Below are 20208 nucleotides of genomic sequence, written 5' to 3'. Positions count from 1 at the left end.
TGGCGCTGCGTCGCACCATGTCTTCAGCGTCAAATCTGCAATTGAGCCACTGTGGGGCCAGTAAAGTTCCATAATGTACTGTACTGTTCCTTCCCATGGTAGGTTGGATTGCCCTTTAAAGTCTGGCTTGTGTCCCCTCGATGAAAAAAAAGGACAACAACCCCCTATCCCTCTTTACCCACCCACCCAGATACGTTCTCTTCAGAATCTGGAAATCAAAAAATCAAATAACAGATATGCCATTGCAAAGAAAATGAGCGAGTGGAAAATTAAACAGAGAAGACAATGAGAGAATTAAGCGTACAAGTTCGAGGCAGAAATTAAACTTGGCGTAGGCTGTCCTTTTTATAGTTCTCTTTTTTTGTTTTAGTTTTAGTTTAGTTTAGTTTTGGGCAAGACACAGAAATGGAAAAAAGACACGGCATCTTGAAAAGGGAAATGTGTGGCTCCGTGACACACATCACACCAAAGTGGAAGCCAGAGACTCCAATTTCCAATAGTTTCTTACTAAAACCAAGTCTCTTCGTCTCTCTCTCTCTTACTGGCTGGGTTGTCATCTCTCCCACACGGCAAGAGCAACAGTTCAACTTTTATACCCTCTGAAAAAAAAGGTAACTAACTATATTACACAACGTGGCGGGAATAGCGATGTTACTCCTCGTGGCCTTGAGGAGTTAATTTATTTCAAATTCTATCTGTGTGTGTTTACAGTGTACAACGCATGTGCAACCTCCATCAGCTCAACTGAAACATGTCCCACACAAAGTCTTCCAATTGTATTATTATTATTTTTTCCGTCACACTCCTTGATGCCAAGTCCCGATCCGCACGCGTATCCTCATGACTACGGTCAATGGCGGATTGCTCCCAAAAAAGAACCCCACCAAAGTCTGTTTAAGAAACATCCCCTCTTAAAAATAAAAAATAAAACATATTGAAATTCCCTTTTCTGTAAACGCAACGTTGTTTTTCTGAAACCACTTTTTTTTTTGCGAATAAGGAATGCGGCTCTCCTCCCCTCATCAGTACCGAAGCTTTCCTTTCTGGCGCCTCCCCCAAACGACGCTGGAACCCCTGTCCCATTGGTCACTTAGCTCTGGGTGTGGGGAGTACGCAGCGATCATCAGCGTCTGCCCACCTCTCGCCAGTCTGTCCTTCTGTCCATCCATCCCTCCATCCAACTGTCCATCTTGCCTTTCGGTTGTCCCCCTCTTTCGAAAGCGGGGTTAGGGTTTTGAGGGGTTTGGAATAGGCGGTTGATGAAAAACTCATGGCATTAAGCGTTAACGTCAGGGAGGGGGAGGGGCTGCATTTCGGTTCAAGTCGGGTCTCAGCCGGCACTTTCCCACGGAGATGGTGGGGGTTTGTCGGGGAGCGGGGGGGAAACAGCGAGGGGGGAGAGGGGTGGGCTGGAAGGAGGTGGAGGTATGGCGTAGTATCGGCGGTGGTGGAGGTCGGGTCGGCGGTTCTACTCGATGACCATGCAGTGTGGCAGGTGCTGGGAGTAGTACTTGAAGAGCTCGGCGGTGGCTCCGGGGCAGTTGGTCAGCTCCAGCTCTTCCAGCTCCTGCAGTTGGATCAGGCCTGACAGGCCAGTGGTGGTCAGCAAGGGGCAGCCTGGAGCACACACACGCACACACACACACACACACACACGCACACGCACACGCACACGCACACGCACACACACAATTACTCAACTTCCCGTACAGATGTCCCATTCCAACTCTTCACGCTTTCCTAATATTTTCATGAAGGTTTTCTGAAAATGCATGTTTTCCCTGAAGGTTTTTTCACTGATTAGCCTTGCTAATTCTACTGCTTTGCTACTGAAAAGAAGTGTCCAGCAGAGGGACTCTATCTATTCAGGGAATCTGAATAGAATTAAAACACCTTGAAGGGGCATTTCTGTAAACCCAGGAAAAAGAAGAAGAAAATGAAATAGGTAGGTAGGTAGGTAGATAGATAGATAGATAGATAGATAGATAGATAGATAGATAGATAGATAGATAGATAGATAGATAGATAGATAGATAGATAGATAGATAGATAGATAGATAGATAGGAATAGAATGAAGATGAAACAAAAGTAATTGTAACACATTATAAGGACAATATCAGTCACCAGAACCAGTGTGTTTTCAATTAGTCTAACGTGGTTAAAATGTATTATTAATTATCCACACACAGTTCTAGTTTCTTTAAATAAATAAAGACACACACTCATTGGAATGAGGAGGAGGAGGAAGATATTGGTGAGGGAATCAGAATTAGTTGCACTCTCATGGTAACAGAATGGCTTCACCATTTTGTGATACTGGATGTAGACACCAGAGGGCGAACTTGAACAGTGGGAGAAAGGCAATGAAACTATCCCCTGAACACTGGCCATATACTGCCCCCAAAACCATTAGCCTGGCATGGCCTTTCCCTGTGGCAGATTCATCTGGTTTCCAGGCTACAAAGCCATCATCTCTAGAGAGATGAATAGCACGTATTAATAGTACTGTATTGCACTTTGGATGCATCAGACTTTTTTCTCTTTTTTTAATTTACCAATGTTGTCTGCTTTCTCTCTACTTAATTTTTGAGGGGCGCTATCCCCTCCTATATACAGGTTTAATGTTTGTTTTTAGTTAAACAAACATTAAATGCCATTAACTATAAAGAGAGTTTAATGTTTGTTTTACATCACCATTACATCACTTAATCATAGCAACATGAGTTAGACTTTAATAAATTAGCGCCCCTCACTTCACACAGGTGTGAATTTTTTTAATGGATTTGCCTCTTTTTAACGTGTCTATTGTTTTAAAATGTGACAAGCACCATGACTGCGGAGAACGGTAACCTATTGTGTATTGTGGAAGAGACAATAAAAACTGATTCTGATTCTGACGCAACACTTGTGTGTGTGTTTTTTGTGAAGGGAGAAACAGAAGTCAAGTTAACCACATTAAAGGTCATTCTCTTTTTTTCCCCTTTACACTTAAGATAACCTTTGCCATAGTGAACAACAATAAAAAAAAATCACTGCATAAACTGCCTCCCCCTGGCCAGCCGGGGGGGCAGCCTGATGGAGGGGAAAGGAACTGGTTGGAATAACGTGACGTGTTGTTTCCACACGCTACGTCCAACTGGGGAAACTCCCCCCTGAAGGAAGCATGAGGTCAGTCCGTTGCTCTCCCCGGGTTGGCGGAGGGAGTGTAGAGCCCAGGATTACAAAATAATGGGTTACAAAATCGTGGGATAAAATTATTATTATTAAAAATATATATATATCACTGCAATTGATAAAAAACTAAACACAGACACTGATAGAAAGCCATTGGTAAAAAGTACACTTAATAATCTCTCAAGCTTAGACTTTCTATTAAGATTCAAGATTCTTTATTATTCCATTCCATTATACTGTACAAATAAGTATAAAGAGGGTACAATTATTGGCTTTCAACTCCTATTGTATCTTCACCCTAATTAAAATAACATAGCTGCCATTTTAATTGTTAGCAAGAATAATAGCAAGATCATTTTAAAATTTAAGGTGGGTACTGTGCCATCCTAAATACTGTTAATAGCTAATCCGATCTGCTTCAAAGATCGGACAAGAATTAAAACCTAGAAAGTTTCTGTAAATAACATTAACATTAATAACAGACATCTACAGTAAGAGATGCTAGGTATCCAAATACTGCTACACTAACGGATATTTCAACAAACCGGGAAAGCATTCTGTGTCATTTAATACTTTGTCTGTTCAAAACTATCAGACATACAAGCTCATAGTGTATCACTATGTGCCGCACTATGAGCTTGCAGATCTGATATAAAAAGCTATAAAAAACATGAAAATTAGTGCAAATCTTTGACTATACTATATGTTTGTAAATGGAAAAATGTTAACTAAAATCTTTGCTTCTGGAGGTCCCTGAATAAATTATTTTGAGGGGGTCTGGGCCACGGCCAATACATATAATTTACAGTAGTAATATATATAAATTACAGTAGTAATATACTGTATATTATGATGTAGTAAGTAATAATATACTGTACATTATGCCTGAGGTGTGTCTGAAACCTGAACAAGCGGATCGATCATTGTCAGCTTGTCTATCATATTATATCTATAAATTCTAGGAATCTATATACTGTATGGCATAGCTCACAATGCGTCACATCGCGATACATTGTGAGCTTGTAGATCCGCTATTTTCAAATGGCCGAAATGTATAATATAGTCATGTAATCATAGTCATGTAGTAATCTACAAGTTACTAGAAACGAATGTTTTCAAATAATTGTAGTGGAGTAAAAGTATAATATTTGCAGCTAAAATTGAGTAGAGTACTAGTAAAAGTACAGAGAATTTTACATACTCAAGTAAAAGTAAAAAATGTCTGCCAGGGTATGTAATAGGACCCCAAAGGCAGGCGGGGTTAAATTCAAAAGGTTTAATATTAACCAAAAGGGCTGACAATAAAACATAAAAGCTCGACCACAGAAGGCTCACAGCCTAAACACTATACTCACACTGACACTACAAACGGCAAACTGACAAAGAAAGAACTGACTACACACAGGGGAGTTTAAATAGACACGACACTAACAGGACCCAGGTGAATCAACTGACAGTCAACACAGGGATAGGCTGGGGCAAACAGGATACAGGTGACTAGGATTAACAAATAATCAGGGTGGAGAGATAAGACAAGGTATAGACAAGGTACGGTCATTAACATTATTTTTTCTGGCAGATTCTCCTGCAGATTCACATTTTCTCTGGCAGCTGGCAGATTCGACTCACTTGGGTTGAACTGTTCTTTTCCCCCCCGCCTAATTTGTGTTCAGTGTTTCCACTGAACATTAATTGGTGCAGAACCCCCAAAAGTTGGTTCGGAACTGGAACCAAAAAATGCTCTCTCTTGCCTTGAACTGGGAACCAAAGTGGGAGTGTCACTATTTAACAGAACTGACCATTGAATTCGACCGGTTATTCGACACGTTGCTAGCAAGGCCTGAAATCGAACCTTGGGACCTGGGCAGCTGGGGATTCCTGCTCCCCAGACACTCATTCAGCTATACTGCCCTCAATTAGAAAAGTTCTGCTTAAAACTGGAGGAAACGCAAGCCGGCTCGCGACCGGTTCCGTAAAGCACCAAGGTTTAATGAGATAACACACAATATTACGACATGCCCAGGAAAGGGACAGTGACTAGGGTTCAAGTGGAGAGATGGATGCAAGCTGCAGGTAGACATGGCAATGTGCTTGAATGCTCATTGAGTTCACTCAGTTCAGGTTACCAGACCGGTTCAATGCAATGGTACACGGCTAAAATCCTGGGTGTTCAAGTTACGGGTCAATTTCTACACACTCAAGAGTTAAATGAGCGAGTGAGCGAGCGAGCGAGCGAGCGTGCGTGCGTGCGTGCGTGTGTGTGTGTGTGTAGGATATGGAGGAGGAGAGAGATGGAAACGGGAGACGAGAGCACATACCTGCAAGAGACAGCAGACGCAGACTCCTCATACCGAATAAATGCTGTAGCCCGAAGTCTTGCACCTACATGCACGCACGCACGCACACGCACACACACAGTCGCACACGCACACGCACACACACACACACACACACAGTCGCACACACACACACACACACACACACACACACACACACACACACACACACACACACACACACAAATATTTACACGGTGATGTACACAGATGAGCTTTCTGAATTGCATGTTGTAAAAATAGTAAAACTAGCAGATCCACAAGCCGGAAATTGATTTGCATCACAATTCGAGCTTGCGGATCTGCTACTTTTGAGTGACGCTGTAGTATGTTCAATAGGGCATTCATTTATGGAAAAAACACAAAAAGTTAGAATGTGGAGATAAGAGGTTTCTGTCGGACATCGACGATATCACAGTGAGAGGTTGTAAGTGAGAAAGGATTGGAAGAATGAATGTTCCTTGTACTAGTTGTGCATGCGTGCGTGGTATTACCTGACAGCACCAGCGCAGGTAGAGACTCCTTAGTGACGACATGGTGGACAGGTAACCCAGGCCTGTATCTGTGATCCGAACACACCTGCACGTACAGACCAAATTACTGTCATTCAACCCTGAAGTACAGACCAAAATACTGTCATTCAACCCTGAAGTACAGACCATTCATTCACACCTTCCAATACTTTGACACGAACTGGATTTGATTAACAAAGACAGAATTATATTGCATAGACGTTCAATTGTTTCTGGCGAAACATAGATCTATGTACCTTACAATACAGCACGCACGCAAGCACACATGCACACGCACACGCACACGCACACGCACACGCACACACTAAATGAGGGTTGTACAATTCTGGGGTCCCAGTCGTGTCTGTCTCTGTACTTCTACCTTGTAAACTCATTGCTAAATAAAAGGATAACATTTGCTAGTGCAAAACTGATGAGCGCCCACGCTGTTTTTACCTGAGCTCAGCGCAATCCCCATCATCATTATTAGAGCGCTGTTACTCTGCGAGACACTCTGCGTCGTGATTTATTTTCAGCCACCTCCCACGTGTGGCGCAGCAATATTTTATAATGACAGGAATCTGTGGGGAGCAACGTTACGGGAGCACTGCAACTTTCCTCCCTGGAACTTTTAGATCATATACTGTACACATAGCTGGCCTCATGGACGGTAATATTGGGGATGACATATCCATGTTATTGCCAAAGGCAATTTCATGCGAAATTGATGAACTCGTTGATGTAATTTGCAAATGTTAGGACATTTTCTATAGCATGTTTGTTGAGTCAGATATTTTTTCTACTCAGACTGTAGTATTCTGTACAATATGACCCGCTTTGTCAGAATGACCCTAGACCTCATTTTGCATTTTACAGTGCAGTCTCCCTCCTCAACTGTTTTACAGTGCAGTCTCCCTCCTCAAACTGTTTTACAGTGCAGTCTCCCTCCTCAACTGTTTTACACATAGAGTATATAAAAGGATAGAGACTGAACTGGCGCGAAGCTCCGCCCCCCCAGCTATTCATGTCAGTGGAAGTTGCTCAGTGGCGTTTTGAAGCACCCGGAAGACTGCCGGAAGTCCCTCCTCCGGACCTCAACTTTGAGGTCCGGGGTGACGTATGCAACCGAGCGCTCAATGTTAAAGCCCAGCTGCACGGGGTTTCCCGGTCATGAATCCACGGGTCCGCCTGTAGTCCCTCCTCCTACCACTAGGGCCCAGACCTTCAACGTTGAATAGCCTCACTGGCCCCTTGGTTTTACAGTGCAGTCTCCCTCCTCAACTGTTTTACAGTGCAGTCTCCCTCAACTGTTTTACAGTGCAGTCTCCCTCCTCAACTGTTTACAGTGCAGTCTCCCTCCTCAACTGTTTTACAGTGCAGTCTCCCTCCTCAAACTGTTTTACAGTGCAGTCTCCCTCCTCAACTGTTTTACAGTGCAGTCTCCCTCCTCAACTGTTTACAGTGCAGTCTCCCTCCTCAACTGTTTTACAGTGCAGTCTCCCTCCTCAACTGTTTACAGTGCAGTCTCCCTCCTCAACTGTTTTACAGTGCAGTCTCCCTCCTCAACTGTTTACAGTGCAGTCTCCCTCCTCAACTGTTTACAGTGCAGTCTCCCTCCTCAACTGTTTTACAGTGCAGTCTCCCTCCTCAACTGTTTACAGTGCAGTCTCCCTCCTCAACTGTTTACAGTGCAGTCTCCCTCCTCAACTGTTTACAGTGCAGTCTCCCTCCTCAACTGTTTTGCACTGGGTTTGTATCTGTTCTCAGCTAATTGCCTTAGCGGTCTAATGGCATGACATAATGTGGTATTATTTTGGTACTTGGCGAGCTATGTCAGTATGACACATAATATTATTGACTATCGCCAAGCTATACAGTGTAATGTGTTCTGCCTTGGATGACATGATCTCCATATTGAGAACTGCTGTCACTGCATGATGTCACCATGTTTGGTTAAATTGCTCTATCACAGTTTGATGAGCTTATGATCCCCTTTAACTCTCTGTGTGTCCGGACTCCTCAGTCTCTCACACGCACACACGCACGCACACACGCATGCACACACGCACAAACTTCACTCGCTCAAATCGGTGAACCAATAGGATCCACTGGATCCCTGGATCCTATTGGTTCACTGATCCACCGGTACCCGCCCTCTAGACCAGAAATCACACAGGCTGGGGCAGGCTATGCCTGTCATAACTAAAAGTTAGTTGATGAACATTTTTTCACCATAGTTTTAGTAGACGAAATCAACACACACACACACACACATACACGCACACGCCGACTGACCTGTCGAGCACCAGCTCCTCCAGCTTGTGCAGGTCGCAGGCGATGTACTCCAGGGCCATGTCTGTGATGCGCGGGCACCACGACAGGTCCAGGCTGCGCAGTTTGCGCAGGTTCTCGGCCACCAGCTCCACGCCATCGTCCGTGATCTTGGAGCAGCCGGACAGGCTGAGGGCGGTCAGGTTGGGTAGGCTGTGCACCATGTTCACCACCCCGTGGTTGGTGATCTCCCAGCACGAGTGCAGCCGCAGCGTGTGGGTGGTGTAGCCCTGGTGGTGGTGGGGGGGGACAAACACGGGTATGTTACATAGCACTGGTTCCCAAACCTTTTCATGTCAAGGACCCCCAAATTGACACTAATTAGCCTATATATATATATATATATATATATATATATATATATATTAGGTAGATTAGATATTCTATTGTATGAGCGATATTAGAAAGAACAGAACAATTAGCTTGAAAGATGACTCATGATGAATCCAAAGCCAAGCCCATGAGGGGATTAGATATGTGCACGTCCGTTTGTTTTGATTCCTTTTATTCTGTTGAAATCTTGTATCTCCATATTTGATCTTTTTACGTTTTTTTTTCTTCATAAATCAATGTCCTATTTTATACTTTCCCATCGTGAGCTTGTAGATTGTCCATTTCTTGCTATTTTTGAGAGATAAGAAGATGCCCAAAATAGGGACGCCAGGTTGAAAGTGGTTCAATCTGCATCAACAAAAGCTTGTGACTAAAGTACAAGGCTACAGTACATTTCCTGAAAAGTAACCGTTGTACACATACAAGGTTTCTGCCTGTCAGCAACTATATTATATTGAAACCAAAAGCATTTATGTCGAAAATGTCAGCCAGGTCCCAGATGTGGAGGTGTATAACAAGCTAACAAATGAGCATGAAACAAGAATACAAAGCAGCTATTCTGCCATCGCAAAGAAGACAAAATACACACCGCCTGCATGCATTGCGGGCCACACCATTTCAGTCACTAAATCCCGATTTAAAGCCGCGATCCATGACTTATTTTAATTAATAAAACCAATCTGTATGGTAGAGATACTGTACAACAGGGGTAGGCAACCTTAGGCACGGGTGCCAACATTGGCACAGGGAAGGTTGGCACACTGGCAAAAGTGTGAGAGTTTTTTCTTCTAAAATTAAATATTTATAAAGAAAATCTATATACAAATTCACATTCATTTACAAAAACTACTTCCATATTTCTTTTTCTGTTTTTCTGTGATGTTTATTCATTTATTTTTTATTTCTATAATCATATATTTTTAGTACAAGGTTTCCTCCATTTTAATCTTTACTCACATAAACTGTATTAGTAATACGTTTAAGAACTACACAAAAAAATATTATTATTATTATTAGTGGTACAGGTAGTGTACACGATATTTGTTTGTTAAAATAAAACGTTTTTTTTCTGATCATTGATTGTTTGAGAGTAGCAAAGCAGGGGTCTGTGCGTCTCTTCAGATCTTTAATAAAACAGAAAATACATTTTCAGGTGGGTGGCCAATCTTCAGCCAATCAGGATAAAGTACCCATTGCAATTAATGTTCCAGTTCCAAATTTGTCTGCTCGTTTCTTTGTGCCATCACTTTCAATGTGGGCGTACGAGGAACCGGCGTCCATTCATTCATCCGGTAGATAGTTTACAGTATTGGCCTTTCTGGTATTCTCTATCTGGGTTTGGCACCCGATTAAACCAGCAGTTTACTACACACTGATCCTTAACCCATTCAGGCCTGACGTCGAAATTTAAAAAAAAAAGTTTTCTAAATCATGACAATTTTCGGAAAGATTTGAGGCACATTTGAACGATTTTTCAAAAATAGCAGACCTACAAGTTCATAGCGCGCCACTCGGTGGCGCGCTATGAGCTTGTAGATCTGCTATTTTTCAATAGCTAAATTATAACAATGTTTAAAACACCAAAAGGGGTTCCCGCCCAAAATGGGTTAATGGTTAATGTGGTTAAACGCTAACGTGACATGGATGCGTTCCAGGTCTCAATGGGTTAACTAGTTTTACAATTGTTTAATCTGTATCCTGTGTGGGTTCTCTCTCTTGATTGGATCAAATTGATATCCCAACCTGAAAATGCATTTTCTATTTAATGGCGAGACCCCTGTTACTGAATAAACACTGTAGTTTCTATACCAATGAGTACTATTAGGATATAAATATAAATGTAACACTTATTTTAACATGGCTACATTTGTAAACTCCCAGAGTTAAATTATAGTGCCACCAGCACTGCATTAGTAACACTATGGGGCGGCAATGGCTCAGGGGTAGGGTCGCCGATAGAACAGCCGGATGGGAAGTTGGGAACCGTGAAGTTCCCAGTTCGATCCCGGGCTTCCCCAGAGTTTGTATCCTTGAGCAAGACGCTGAACACCCAATTGCTCCCGATGTGCAGGTTGGTGCCTTGCATGGTTTCCTTTCGACATCAGGGTATGAATGTGTGTTGTGAATGTAATGCACAATCACAAGCACTTAAAGTTTGGATAAAAGCGCTATAAATGCACCATTTACACTGCAGTAGGCATTGAGCTGGGGTCACCTCACCTGTTTGGCTGTGAAGTAGGCATTGAGCTGGGGTCACCTCACCTGTTTGGCTGTGAAGTAGGCATTGAGCTGGGGTCACCTCACCTGTTTGGCTGTGAAGTAGTCATTGAGCTGGGGTCACCTCACCTGTTTGGCTGTGAAGTAGGCATTGAGCTGGGGTCACCTCACCTGTTTGGCTGTGAAGTAGTCATTGAGCTGGGGTCACCTCACCTGTTTGGCTGTGAAGTAGGCATTGAGCTGGGGTCACCTCACCTGTTTGGCTGTGAAGTAGGCATTGAGCTGGGGTCACCTCACCTGTTTGGCTGTGAAGTAGGCATTGAGCTGGGGTCACCTCACCTGTTTGGCTGTGAAGTAGTCATTGAGCTGGGGTCACCTCACCTGTTTGGCTGTGAAGTAGTCATTGAGCTGGGGTCACCTCACCTGTTTGGCTGTGAAGTAGGCATTGAGCTGGGGTCACCTCACCTGTTTGGCTGTGAAGTAGGCCATGGCCGTGTCGGTGACGTGATAGGCCTGCAGGCTGAGCTCCGACAGGTTGGGGAGGAGCTGGGAGATGGCGGCGATGGCGTCGTCCGCCACGTTGATGCAGTCGCTGACGCTGAGCGAGGTGAGCCGCGCGTTCAGGCTGGACCACAGGCCCGCCTCCGTGAAGTCGTTGCAGCCCGACAGCTCCAGGTGCATGAGGCCCTGCATCTGCTCCAGCATCACCTGCGACAACATGCCAAAACACACAGACGATTTTGATTTAGTTTAGTCATTTCATTTTAGGTTTGTATTGTATCTAAAAAAAAACAACAGAGACAGGTCGTCTTACATGTAATCATGTATAAACGAGCTGAAGAAGTAGTTTCCATTCATTCTGGCATCAACGTGTATATAAAACGATGTTATCATGTAATCCTGTCATTCATTTAGCTGATGCGGCAAAACATGGAAATGCGGTATCCAAAATATTAGATCTGTTTCCTTTAATCTTTTAATCTGGCTGTTTCAGGCCAGTGCAGTCAGCTTGTGGTAAGGTCATTAGTTGAGGCGCTGTTGTAGCTACACACTCAAAATCCTCCGTGTCCATTTATCCATTTGCAACTCTATACAAGTCAAGTGTAACCAAATGGAGCCTTTTCTTCAGGGTCCATTAACACTTGTCTTGAACACACAGTCAAATTAACACTCAGGATTTGACTGTGTAGGTGGCGGCACAGTGTGTGACCCTCATTAGACTTTGTTGCTCGATAAAAGTAATGGGTTTTCAAGAGAAAACGTGCATGAGGCTGGGTTTGATCAGTCTTTAGAGTGCAGAGTGAGGATCGAGGATTCTTTTCATTGTGGATGGGACGGTATGAAGAGTTCAGATATTAACAATATTGTCACAAAACGTATTCAGACCTGAGGCAGACTCTTAAATGCCTTCTAAATATTTTTTTCTGAAAAAGGGGTTCCCGGATTGAAAGGTATAGGGGTTCCCAGATTGAAAGGTATAATTATGTATAGGGGTTGCCAGATTGAAAGGTATAATTATGTATAGGGGTTCCCAGTCTAAATGGATTGAAAGGTATAATTATGTATAGGGGTTCCCAGTCTAAATGGATTGAAGGTATAATTATGTATAGGGGTTCCCAGATTGAAAGGTATAATTATGTATAGGGGTTCCCAGACTAAATGGATTGAAAGGTATAATTATGTATAGGGGTTCCCAGATTGAAAGGTATAATTATGTATAGGGGTTCCCAGACTAAATGGATTGAAAGGTATAATTATGTATAGGGGTTCCCAGTCTAAATGGATTGAAAGGTATAATTATGTATAGGGGTTCCCAGTCTAAATGGGTTAAAGGTATAATTATGTATAGGGGTTCCCAGATTGAAAGGTATAATTATGTATAGGGGTTCCCAGTCTAAATGGATTGAAAGGTATAATTATGTATAGGGGTTCCCAGTCTAAATGGGTTAAAGGTATAATTATGTATAGGGGTTCCCAGATTGAAAGGTATAATTATGTATAGGGGTTCCCAGTCTAAATGGATTGAAAGGTATAATTATGTATAGGGGTTCCCAGTCTAAATGGATTGAAAGGTATAATTATGTATAGGGGTTCCCAGTCTAAATGGGTTAAAGGTATAATTATGTATAGGGGTTCCCAGTCTAAATGGGTTAAAGGTATAATTATGTATAGGGGTTCCCAGATTGAAAGGTATAATTATGTATAGGGGTTCCCAGATTGAAAGGTATAATTATGTATAGGGGTTCCCAGTCTAAATGGATTGAAAGGTATAATTATGTATAGGGGTTCCCAGTCTAAATGGGTTAAAGGTATAATTATGTATAGGGGTTCCCAGATTGAAAGGTATAATTATGTATAGGGGTTCCCAGTCTAAATGGATTAAAGGTATAATTATGTATAGGGGTTCCCAGTCTAAATGGATTGAAAGGTATAATTATGTATAGGGGTTCCCAGTCTAAATGGGTTAAAGGTATAATTATGTATAGGGGTTCCCAGTCTAAATGGATTAAAGGTATAATTATGTATAGGGGTTCCCAGTCTAAATGGATTGAAAGGTATAATTATGTATAGGGGTTCCCAGTCTAAATGGGTTAAAGGTATAATTATGTATAGGGGTTCCCAGTCTAAATGGGTTAAAGGTATAATTATGTATAGGGGTTCCCAGTCTAAATGGGTTAAAGGTATAATTATGTATAGGGGTTCCCAGATTGAAAGGTATAATTATGTATAGGGGTTCCCAGACTAAATGGATTGAAAGGTATAATTATGTATAGGGGTTCCCAGTCTAAATGGGTTAAAGGTATAATTATGTATAGGGGTTCCCAGTCTAAATGGGTTAAAGGTATAATTATGTATAGGGGTTCCCAGTCTAAATGGGTTAAAGGTATAATTATGTATAGGGGTTCCCAGTCTAAATGGGTTAAAGGTATAATTATGTATAGGGGTTCCCAGTCTAAATGGGTTAAAGGTATAATTATGTATAGGGGTTCCCAGTCTAAATGGGTTAAAGGTATAATTATGTATAGGGGTTCCCAGTCTAAATGGGTTAAAGGTATAATTATGTATAGGGGTTCCCAGTCTAAATGGATTGAAAGGTATAATTATGTATAGGGGTTCCCAGTCTAAATGGGTTAAAGGTATAATTATGTATAGGGGTTCCCAGTCTAAATGGGTTAAATGTATAATTATGTATAGGGGTTCCCAGTCTAAATGGGTTAAAGGTATAATTATGCATAGGGGTTCCCAGTCTAAATGGATTAAAGGTATAATTATGTATAGGGGTTCCCAGTCTAAATGGATTAAAGGTATAATTATGTATAGGGGTTCCCAGTCTAAATGGATTGAAAGGTATAATTATGTATAGGGGTTCCCAGTCTAAATGGGTTAAATGTACAATTATGTATAGGGGTTCCCAGTCTAAATGGATTGAAAGGTATAATTATGTATAGGGGTTCCCAGATTGAAAGGTATAATTATGTATAGGGGTTCCCAGTCTAAATGGGTTAAAGCTCGACTTTGTAACTTTCCTCTTCTACTGCGAATTTGAACCCAGTTTCCTGCTAGTGCTGACATTATTTTTTACCGTTGAGCTACTAGAGCCGGCCTGCTTGCTCAGGGGATAAATTGAATCTTTACGGGTCAGGTCAAAAATTCCTGCCAAGGAGAGAGAGAGCAGGGACACAAAATACAACCACACAATAAGTAATATTGTATTAATATACTCTACCATACAGACCTACAGTTGGGTGCCACCGATATTGTCCCTTATCATTTGACCCATTTAGGCCTGACCTCAAAATTTTAAAAAATCCTTCTAAATCCTCCAGTTTTCTGAAATAAATATTTTCACGATTTTTCAAAAATAGCAGACCTACAAGCTCGTAGCGCGCCACGAGCTTGTAGATCTGCTATTTTTCAATAGCTAAATTATAACATAATGTTTAAAACACCAAAAGGGGTTCCCGCCCAAAATGGGTTAACTGTCCTTTTGCGCAGATCACGCAAACCTCACCAAAAAGAAAAGGACAATATCGATGGCCTCCAACTGTATTCATTAAGAGAAAGTTACATAGTGAGGCTTTAAAGTACCACTTTTGTTAATAACGTAAACCTCAGCATCCATGTTCTGGAGGGGAACATTAGCCCTTAAAATGTGTCGCATCGCAACGTGTTGCCACCTCATAGAGTGTCCATTTTCACTATAGTTGAAACAGAATTCAGAACGTAATTTTTACTCCCTAGAAATGTAGTGGAGTCTCTATGAAGACATGTACAACATTTGTATGTATAGTGGAGTGGAGTGGAAATCACATGTATCCCAAAACACAAATACTCAAGGATAAATGTAACCACTTGTGCTGCTGCACGTTTTCTTCATGGTTTACACTGATTTATCCTCATGGTTGTGACCACCTGGATCTTAAAGCCAGGCTTCTCACATGAAAACACAACTTGTAGCACTCAGGGGGACACCGTGTCCCCCCCCCCCCCCTCCCCCCATCCTCCTGGCCTAGTGAGATATTAGGCTTCTGGGATTCAGGTATAGGGCTATTCATCTGCTACATGAACATCATTCTTTTTAATTCCCTACTACAAGAAGAGCTCAAAGTTTGTGCGTATTGCGCTGTGTTTACCCATGTATTATGCTGTGTGTGTGCGTGTGCACGTGCTTGCATGCTAATTATCCCATTCTGGGTGGGAACCCCTTTTGGTGTTTTAAACATTGTTGTAATTTAGCTATTTAAAAATAGCAGATCTACAAGCTCATAGCGCGCCACCGAGTGGCGCGCTACGAGCTTGTAGGTCTGCTATTTTTGAAAAATTGTGAAAATATTTATTTCAGAAAACTGGAGGATGAAATGATTACTATATTTACCCAGGGTATCTGGGCTAAGCTCAATAACTTGTTTCCAGCCAGGCCCTGCTCATAAAACACATTTCATCGTAGTGGTTCAATGCCTTGTTCAAGGGCACTTCAGCGGTGGTAATTTTAACGTGTCGGACCGCTGATTCGAACTGGCGACCTTCCGGTATCAAGACCGCTCCGCAATCCGTTCGGCCACCGCTGCCACCAATTAGAAGATCTTTTTATTAGGATTTAGAAGATCTTTTTTAAATTTCGAGGTCAGGCCTAAATGGGTCATACAATCCATGCTGATCACACAGACATTTCACATAAATTCAACAGCACCTGCATGTGTACAGTCAGTATTTCCATCTGCTGCAGGGCAAACCATTACTCTCCTCATGGGTCAACCACGTGGCCATTGTCAAAACACATTTCAGGTTTATGCTGTGATATTAAGATTTTTGTATGCACCACTCACTCACTATATTACCATTTTTATCACGTTTGAATTATCATTCCGTCGCTCTTTCTGCCGTAACATTAACTGCAATAGTAGCAGTAAAGGAAATAGTGAAATGTAGCCAGTGAGTGAGCTGATGAGCAAAACCCTTATTGCGTTAGAACACACAGGCAGTATACATACTTAGGACAAAGTTAATGATCAGTTCTTTCATAAATGATGAAGGAAGAATGATGGAATAGAAGGAATGGATCTGTAGATCAGATGTAAGTCGGTCCAGTTATAGTCACAGTAGTTGTGCGATAGTGGCGTGCAAATAAGTATAAAGGCAGCTCCCCACCACGCCGACGGTAAGTGTTCGAAGGCGTCTGTTTGCCGAAATATTGGTTATTTTTAGCACCATACAGTAGTAGGCGTCTGTCAGTGTCGGTTGTGCATTCAGCAACTCTTTTTCCACACCTTTCAATCGACTGATCTCCGGACTTCATTCGAATGCCAGACTGCAGTAATCCGTAGTATAGTCTGTATGGTGGAGGCATTGTCCACAGGAAGTGTTCTTTGATTGGAGGGATGCTTTGGATATCATTGCTGTCGGGCAACTATCTCCATATTTTAACTTTTTGTGTCTTTGTGTTTCATAAATTAATGAACTATACGTATTTTTGCATGTGTGATGATGATAGTTACAGGTGTCCACATGGGGGGGGCTGTTGCGTTATGGTTTGTATTTTATAAACAAGTGTAGTAGAGCTGTAAGGGTGACATGCAAATGTTCTGTCCCAGTTCTATTCCTTTAATAAAATATATTTGTGTAAAGAACACAGGCCACGGCCGTGCCACAGTATTCTCCATGGCAACCAACCACTCATCTCCCAGAATAGCAGCCCCATAGCAGGTGTGAAGAGCCTCCTGAAAAGTTCACAGGCTTCAAACTGGCACACTGAAATCCAACCATTATTGCTTTGATTGTTTCTGATCGACAATACAGCTGCAATAGAATCGGGGGTCTTAATCAGCGGGTCCGGGACCCCTAGGGGGTCCTCAGATATACTGCTGGGGGGCTGCCAAATCGTTGGGTGACAGGGATTGGACTGAAAAACGTTGAAGACCCCTGCAATAGAGGGAAAGCATTTTGGTTATTTTTGTTAAATTATTAATTCATTTTGTTCAGCCTTTTTAAAAGGGTTTAGTGTACAGAGGAGGGAATATGTTTCATATGTAAAAAACAAAAATATATATAAAAATCAGTGAATGGTGCAAGTCCGTGTGGGGGTCCCCGGGGGGTCCCGGGAAGTTCCAGACTCACAGGAACGCGTCCAGGGTACCGGGCCGGTTCCGACAAGCCGCCCCACGAGAAATGACAGAGTTACTGTGTGGGGGTCCCCAGGAGTCCCTGGAACATCCAGACCCCCAGGAACGGGCCCAGGGGGGCGGCATAGATTCCGGTGAGCCGTCCCGTGTCCGAAACGGTTGAGAAATGAAAGAGTTACCGTGTGGGGGTCCCTCTACTCAGTCTACTGTACTGTACTGTACTGTACTGTACTGTACTGTACTGTACTGTACTGTACTGTACTGTACTGTACTGCACTGTACTGTCACAGCCGAAATCACGTAATGGCTTTTAAAAACTCAGCTTCCCATCATGGTCTAACAGTGCAACAGTCTCTCTCTCTGTTTCTAGCTCAACAGCTCCACTTTGGCACCTGTTGGTACCCTAAACATAGGGACATACATACAGACATAGGGACAGACATTGCTGTTCCTTGGAGTGGCTGCACAACTCAAAAATAGCTGATCTACAAGCTCACAACGGGTCGCGGTGCTCGTCATTTCATATCAATCTTAATGCTTTTGTGACGCTGTAGTATGATCAAGCAGGGCATTCATTTGTAAAAAACAAAAAAAAACAAACAAAAGAGGTTTCTGCCCGACAGCAACAATCCCCACTGGTGATGAAAATGACCAGAGGGGGGATATCAAAAGAAGAGGCATGGGCCCCCAACCCCATCCAACCCAGTTTGGAAGGATGGGGGAAGCGCTTAACATGCAACCATGCAAACCATGACATCAGTATAAGGTCTCTGCCAAAGTACACACAAGGGCCTAACGGGGTGAGTCATTAATGGCTCCCTAAACTACAACTGTAAACTAAACTTACTGAAAATAAATAAATGCACTAATGTTGTTAGGGGAATGAAACTGTGCCAATCAACATAATACTACTAAGTAAGTCAAGGTCAAAGCACAGATTATTAATACAGAATACTTTTAATTTCAAGGAGCCCCCCTGTTCGATAAGCATTATATCTCTGGCAGTGTTATCTTAACACTGAGAGTGTACGCATGTGGCATTTGTAGACTCACTGAGTTACAGGCCCATACGGCTCCATTTGTTTCCTAACTGTCAATCATTTAGCTGGGGATCCCCTGGAAAACCCTAAAGGTACCCTGGGGGGGTGGAACCCAGTGATGTAACAGGCCTACGGTGCATGTGGAAACAGAACTAAGGTCAAGAAGGTAAGTAGAGAAAATACTTTGTAGGGCTCTCACCATTACACATTTTTGGTTTACGATTAACTGTCACACAAATATTTGCGATTAACGCTTTGAATGTGTCTTTGGCATTGAACATAATTTGGAACATATCCAATGTTCAAATGAACAAGGAACAAATAAAAAGTAAAAAGTAAAAATTACCAACATATTAATAATTGTATATATTCGAAGTGACGTGTTTTAAATGATGAAGTGGTGCATTGTAAGCTTGTAGACCTGCTATTTCTTTTTCTTTTTTAACGTATGAACATTTCTCAACGTGGAAACGATTATGACGATTATGATAAAATAATCGCAATTACTAATTGCGATTAGAAGATTATGTAATCATTGTGAATTAATGTATATTTAGACATTTCTAAAGGCAATGTTTATCTTTCTTAAATCAAACACATGTCTACAGTAGTACAGTCTAATCAGATTGAGCTGGCTTACTGAGGAGGTATTTTACTATTTTTAGTGGAGGAGGGTCAGCGTTATAGCCTCCAGTCTTTGACCTCATGTTTTATCATTGCCTTTTGTCGCAGGATGTTCTAGTCTACTTCTGCCATTAAGTAGGACGACTGAAGCAACATGATTGCTTGACGGTTTCCACATTGATAGTCAGGCACATAGTAAGGCACAGGTCTATACGATTTTTCAAGCCAAGGGCCCCTTAGCTGACCCCCTACTATTGTATAAAATTGTGTTGCAGATTCAACTTTATCATAGAGTTCACTGATAACTTCATAGACTTGTCATCAGTGTATGTTAGATCCATTTTAATGTGTATTTTCAGACATCTGACCACTTGTCTTAAACCCTTAAGACTCTTCAGCTCAGATTGACCATTAACCATTTATTGCAAAGCTATTGCAATTATTATGGCGGTGTGGCTCTGCTCATGTGATATCTCAGATTACCTGTGCACCGAGACACAGCTCTGATATCAACAATCCCCAGAGCAGAGCATAAGATAAAGACATTACATCAACAACATAACTTTCAATGCATTCCATATGCGTGAATCTCGTTTGTGTCCGAGCATAGGCATGGCTGAGGCATGGTAACGCCCTGCCTGCCTGTGATTGGTCTACTGACACTGCCCGTCTTGACTGTCCTCCGAGACGCGAGGTTACTCCGTGGTGAGATTGAGAAATAAATAATAGGCTACAAGAGAATGACAGCTTGGCACGCACGACAGAATGCAGCCTTGTAACTAACTTGTAAGTTTTATTTTTGTAGAAGAGGCAAACTTATTGTTTATGCCGTTTGCTAAATAAATTGTTAATGTTGATTATCGTGTATTAATCTAAGTATAGTAAACTAATACTATTACACTAAAAAGGATATAAAGATGAACGGAAATAATGTTTCAACACAAACACTTTATTTTAGAACACACCCAAATCAAATCATATTATGGCATGCATGTTCAATCAATTATTCCATCAAAGCAA

The 20208-nt window shown here is 42.1% G+C and overlaps 1 protein-coding gene across 2 annotated transcripts in view; it reads right to left on the bottom strand.

The window, feature by feature from the left end:
• Window positions 1–208: 208 nt before the first annotated feature.
• Window positions 209–20208, bottom strand: part of fbxl16 (F-box and leucine-rich repeat protein 16) — a 78374-nt gene continuing 58374 nt past the window's right edge. For both annotated transcript variants that reach the window (XM_079521594.1, XM_079521593.1), the window contains exons 3-7: window positions 11370–11612; window positions 8319–8584; window positions 6006–6090; window positions 5494–5557; window positions 209–1617 (exon numbers count right to left, since the gene is read on the bottom strand). In XM_079521594.1, the coding sequence (XP_079377720.1) occupies window positions 1469–1617; window positions 5494–5557; window positions 6006–6090; window positions 8319–8584; window positions 11370–11612 (807 nt within the window). In that variant the 3' untranslated portion in view covers window positions 209–1468. The remainder of the gene's footprint in view (window positions 1618–5493; window positions 5558–6005; window positions 6091–8318; window positions 8585–11369; window positions 11613–20208) is intronic.

This window comes from Electrona antarctica (assembly GCF_951216825.1).
Source record: "Electrona antarctica genome assembly, chromosome: 14".
Lineage (NCBI taxonomy): Eukaryota > Metazoa > Chordata > Actinopteri > Myctophiformes > Myctophidae > Electrona > Electrona antarctica.
The sequence above is the reverse complement of the archived record's forward strand: the minus strand, read 5'-3'. Positions and strand labels throughout refer to the sequence as shown.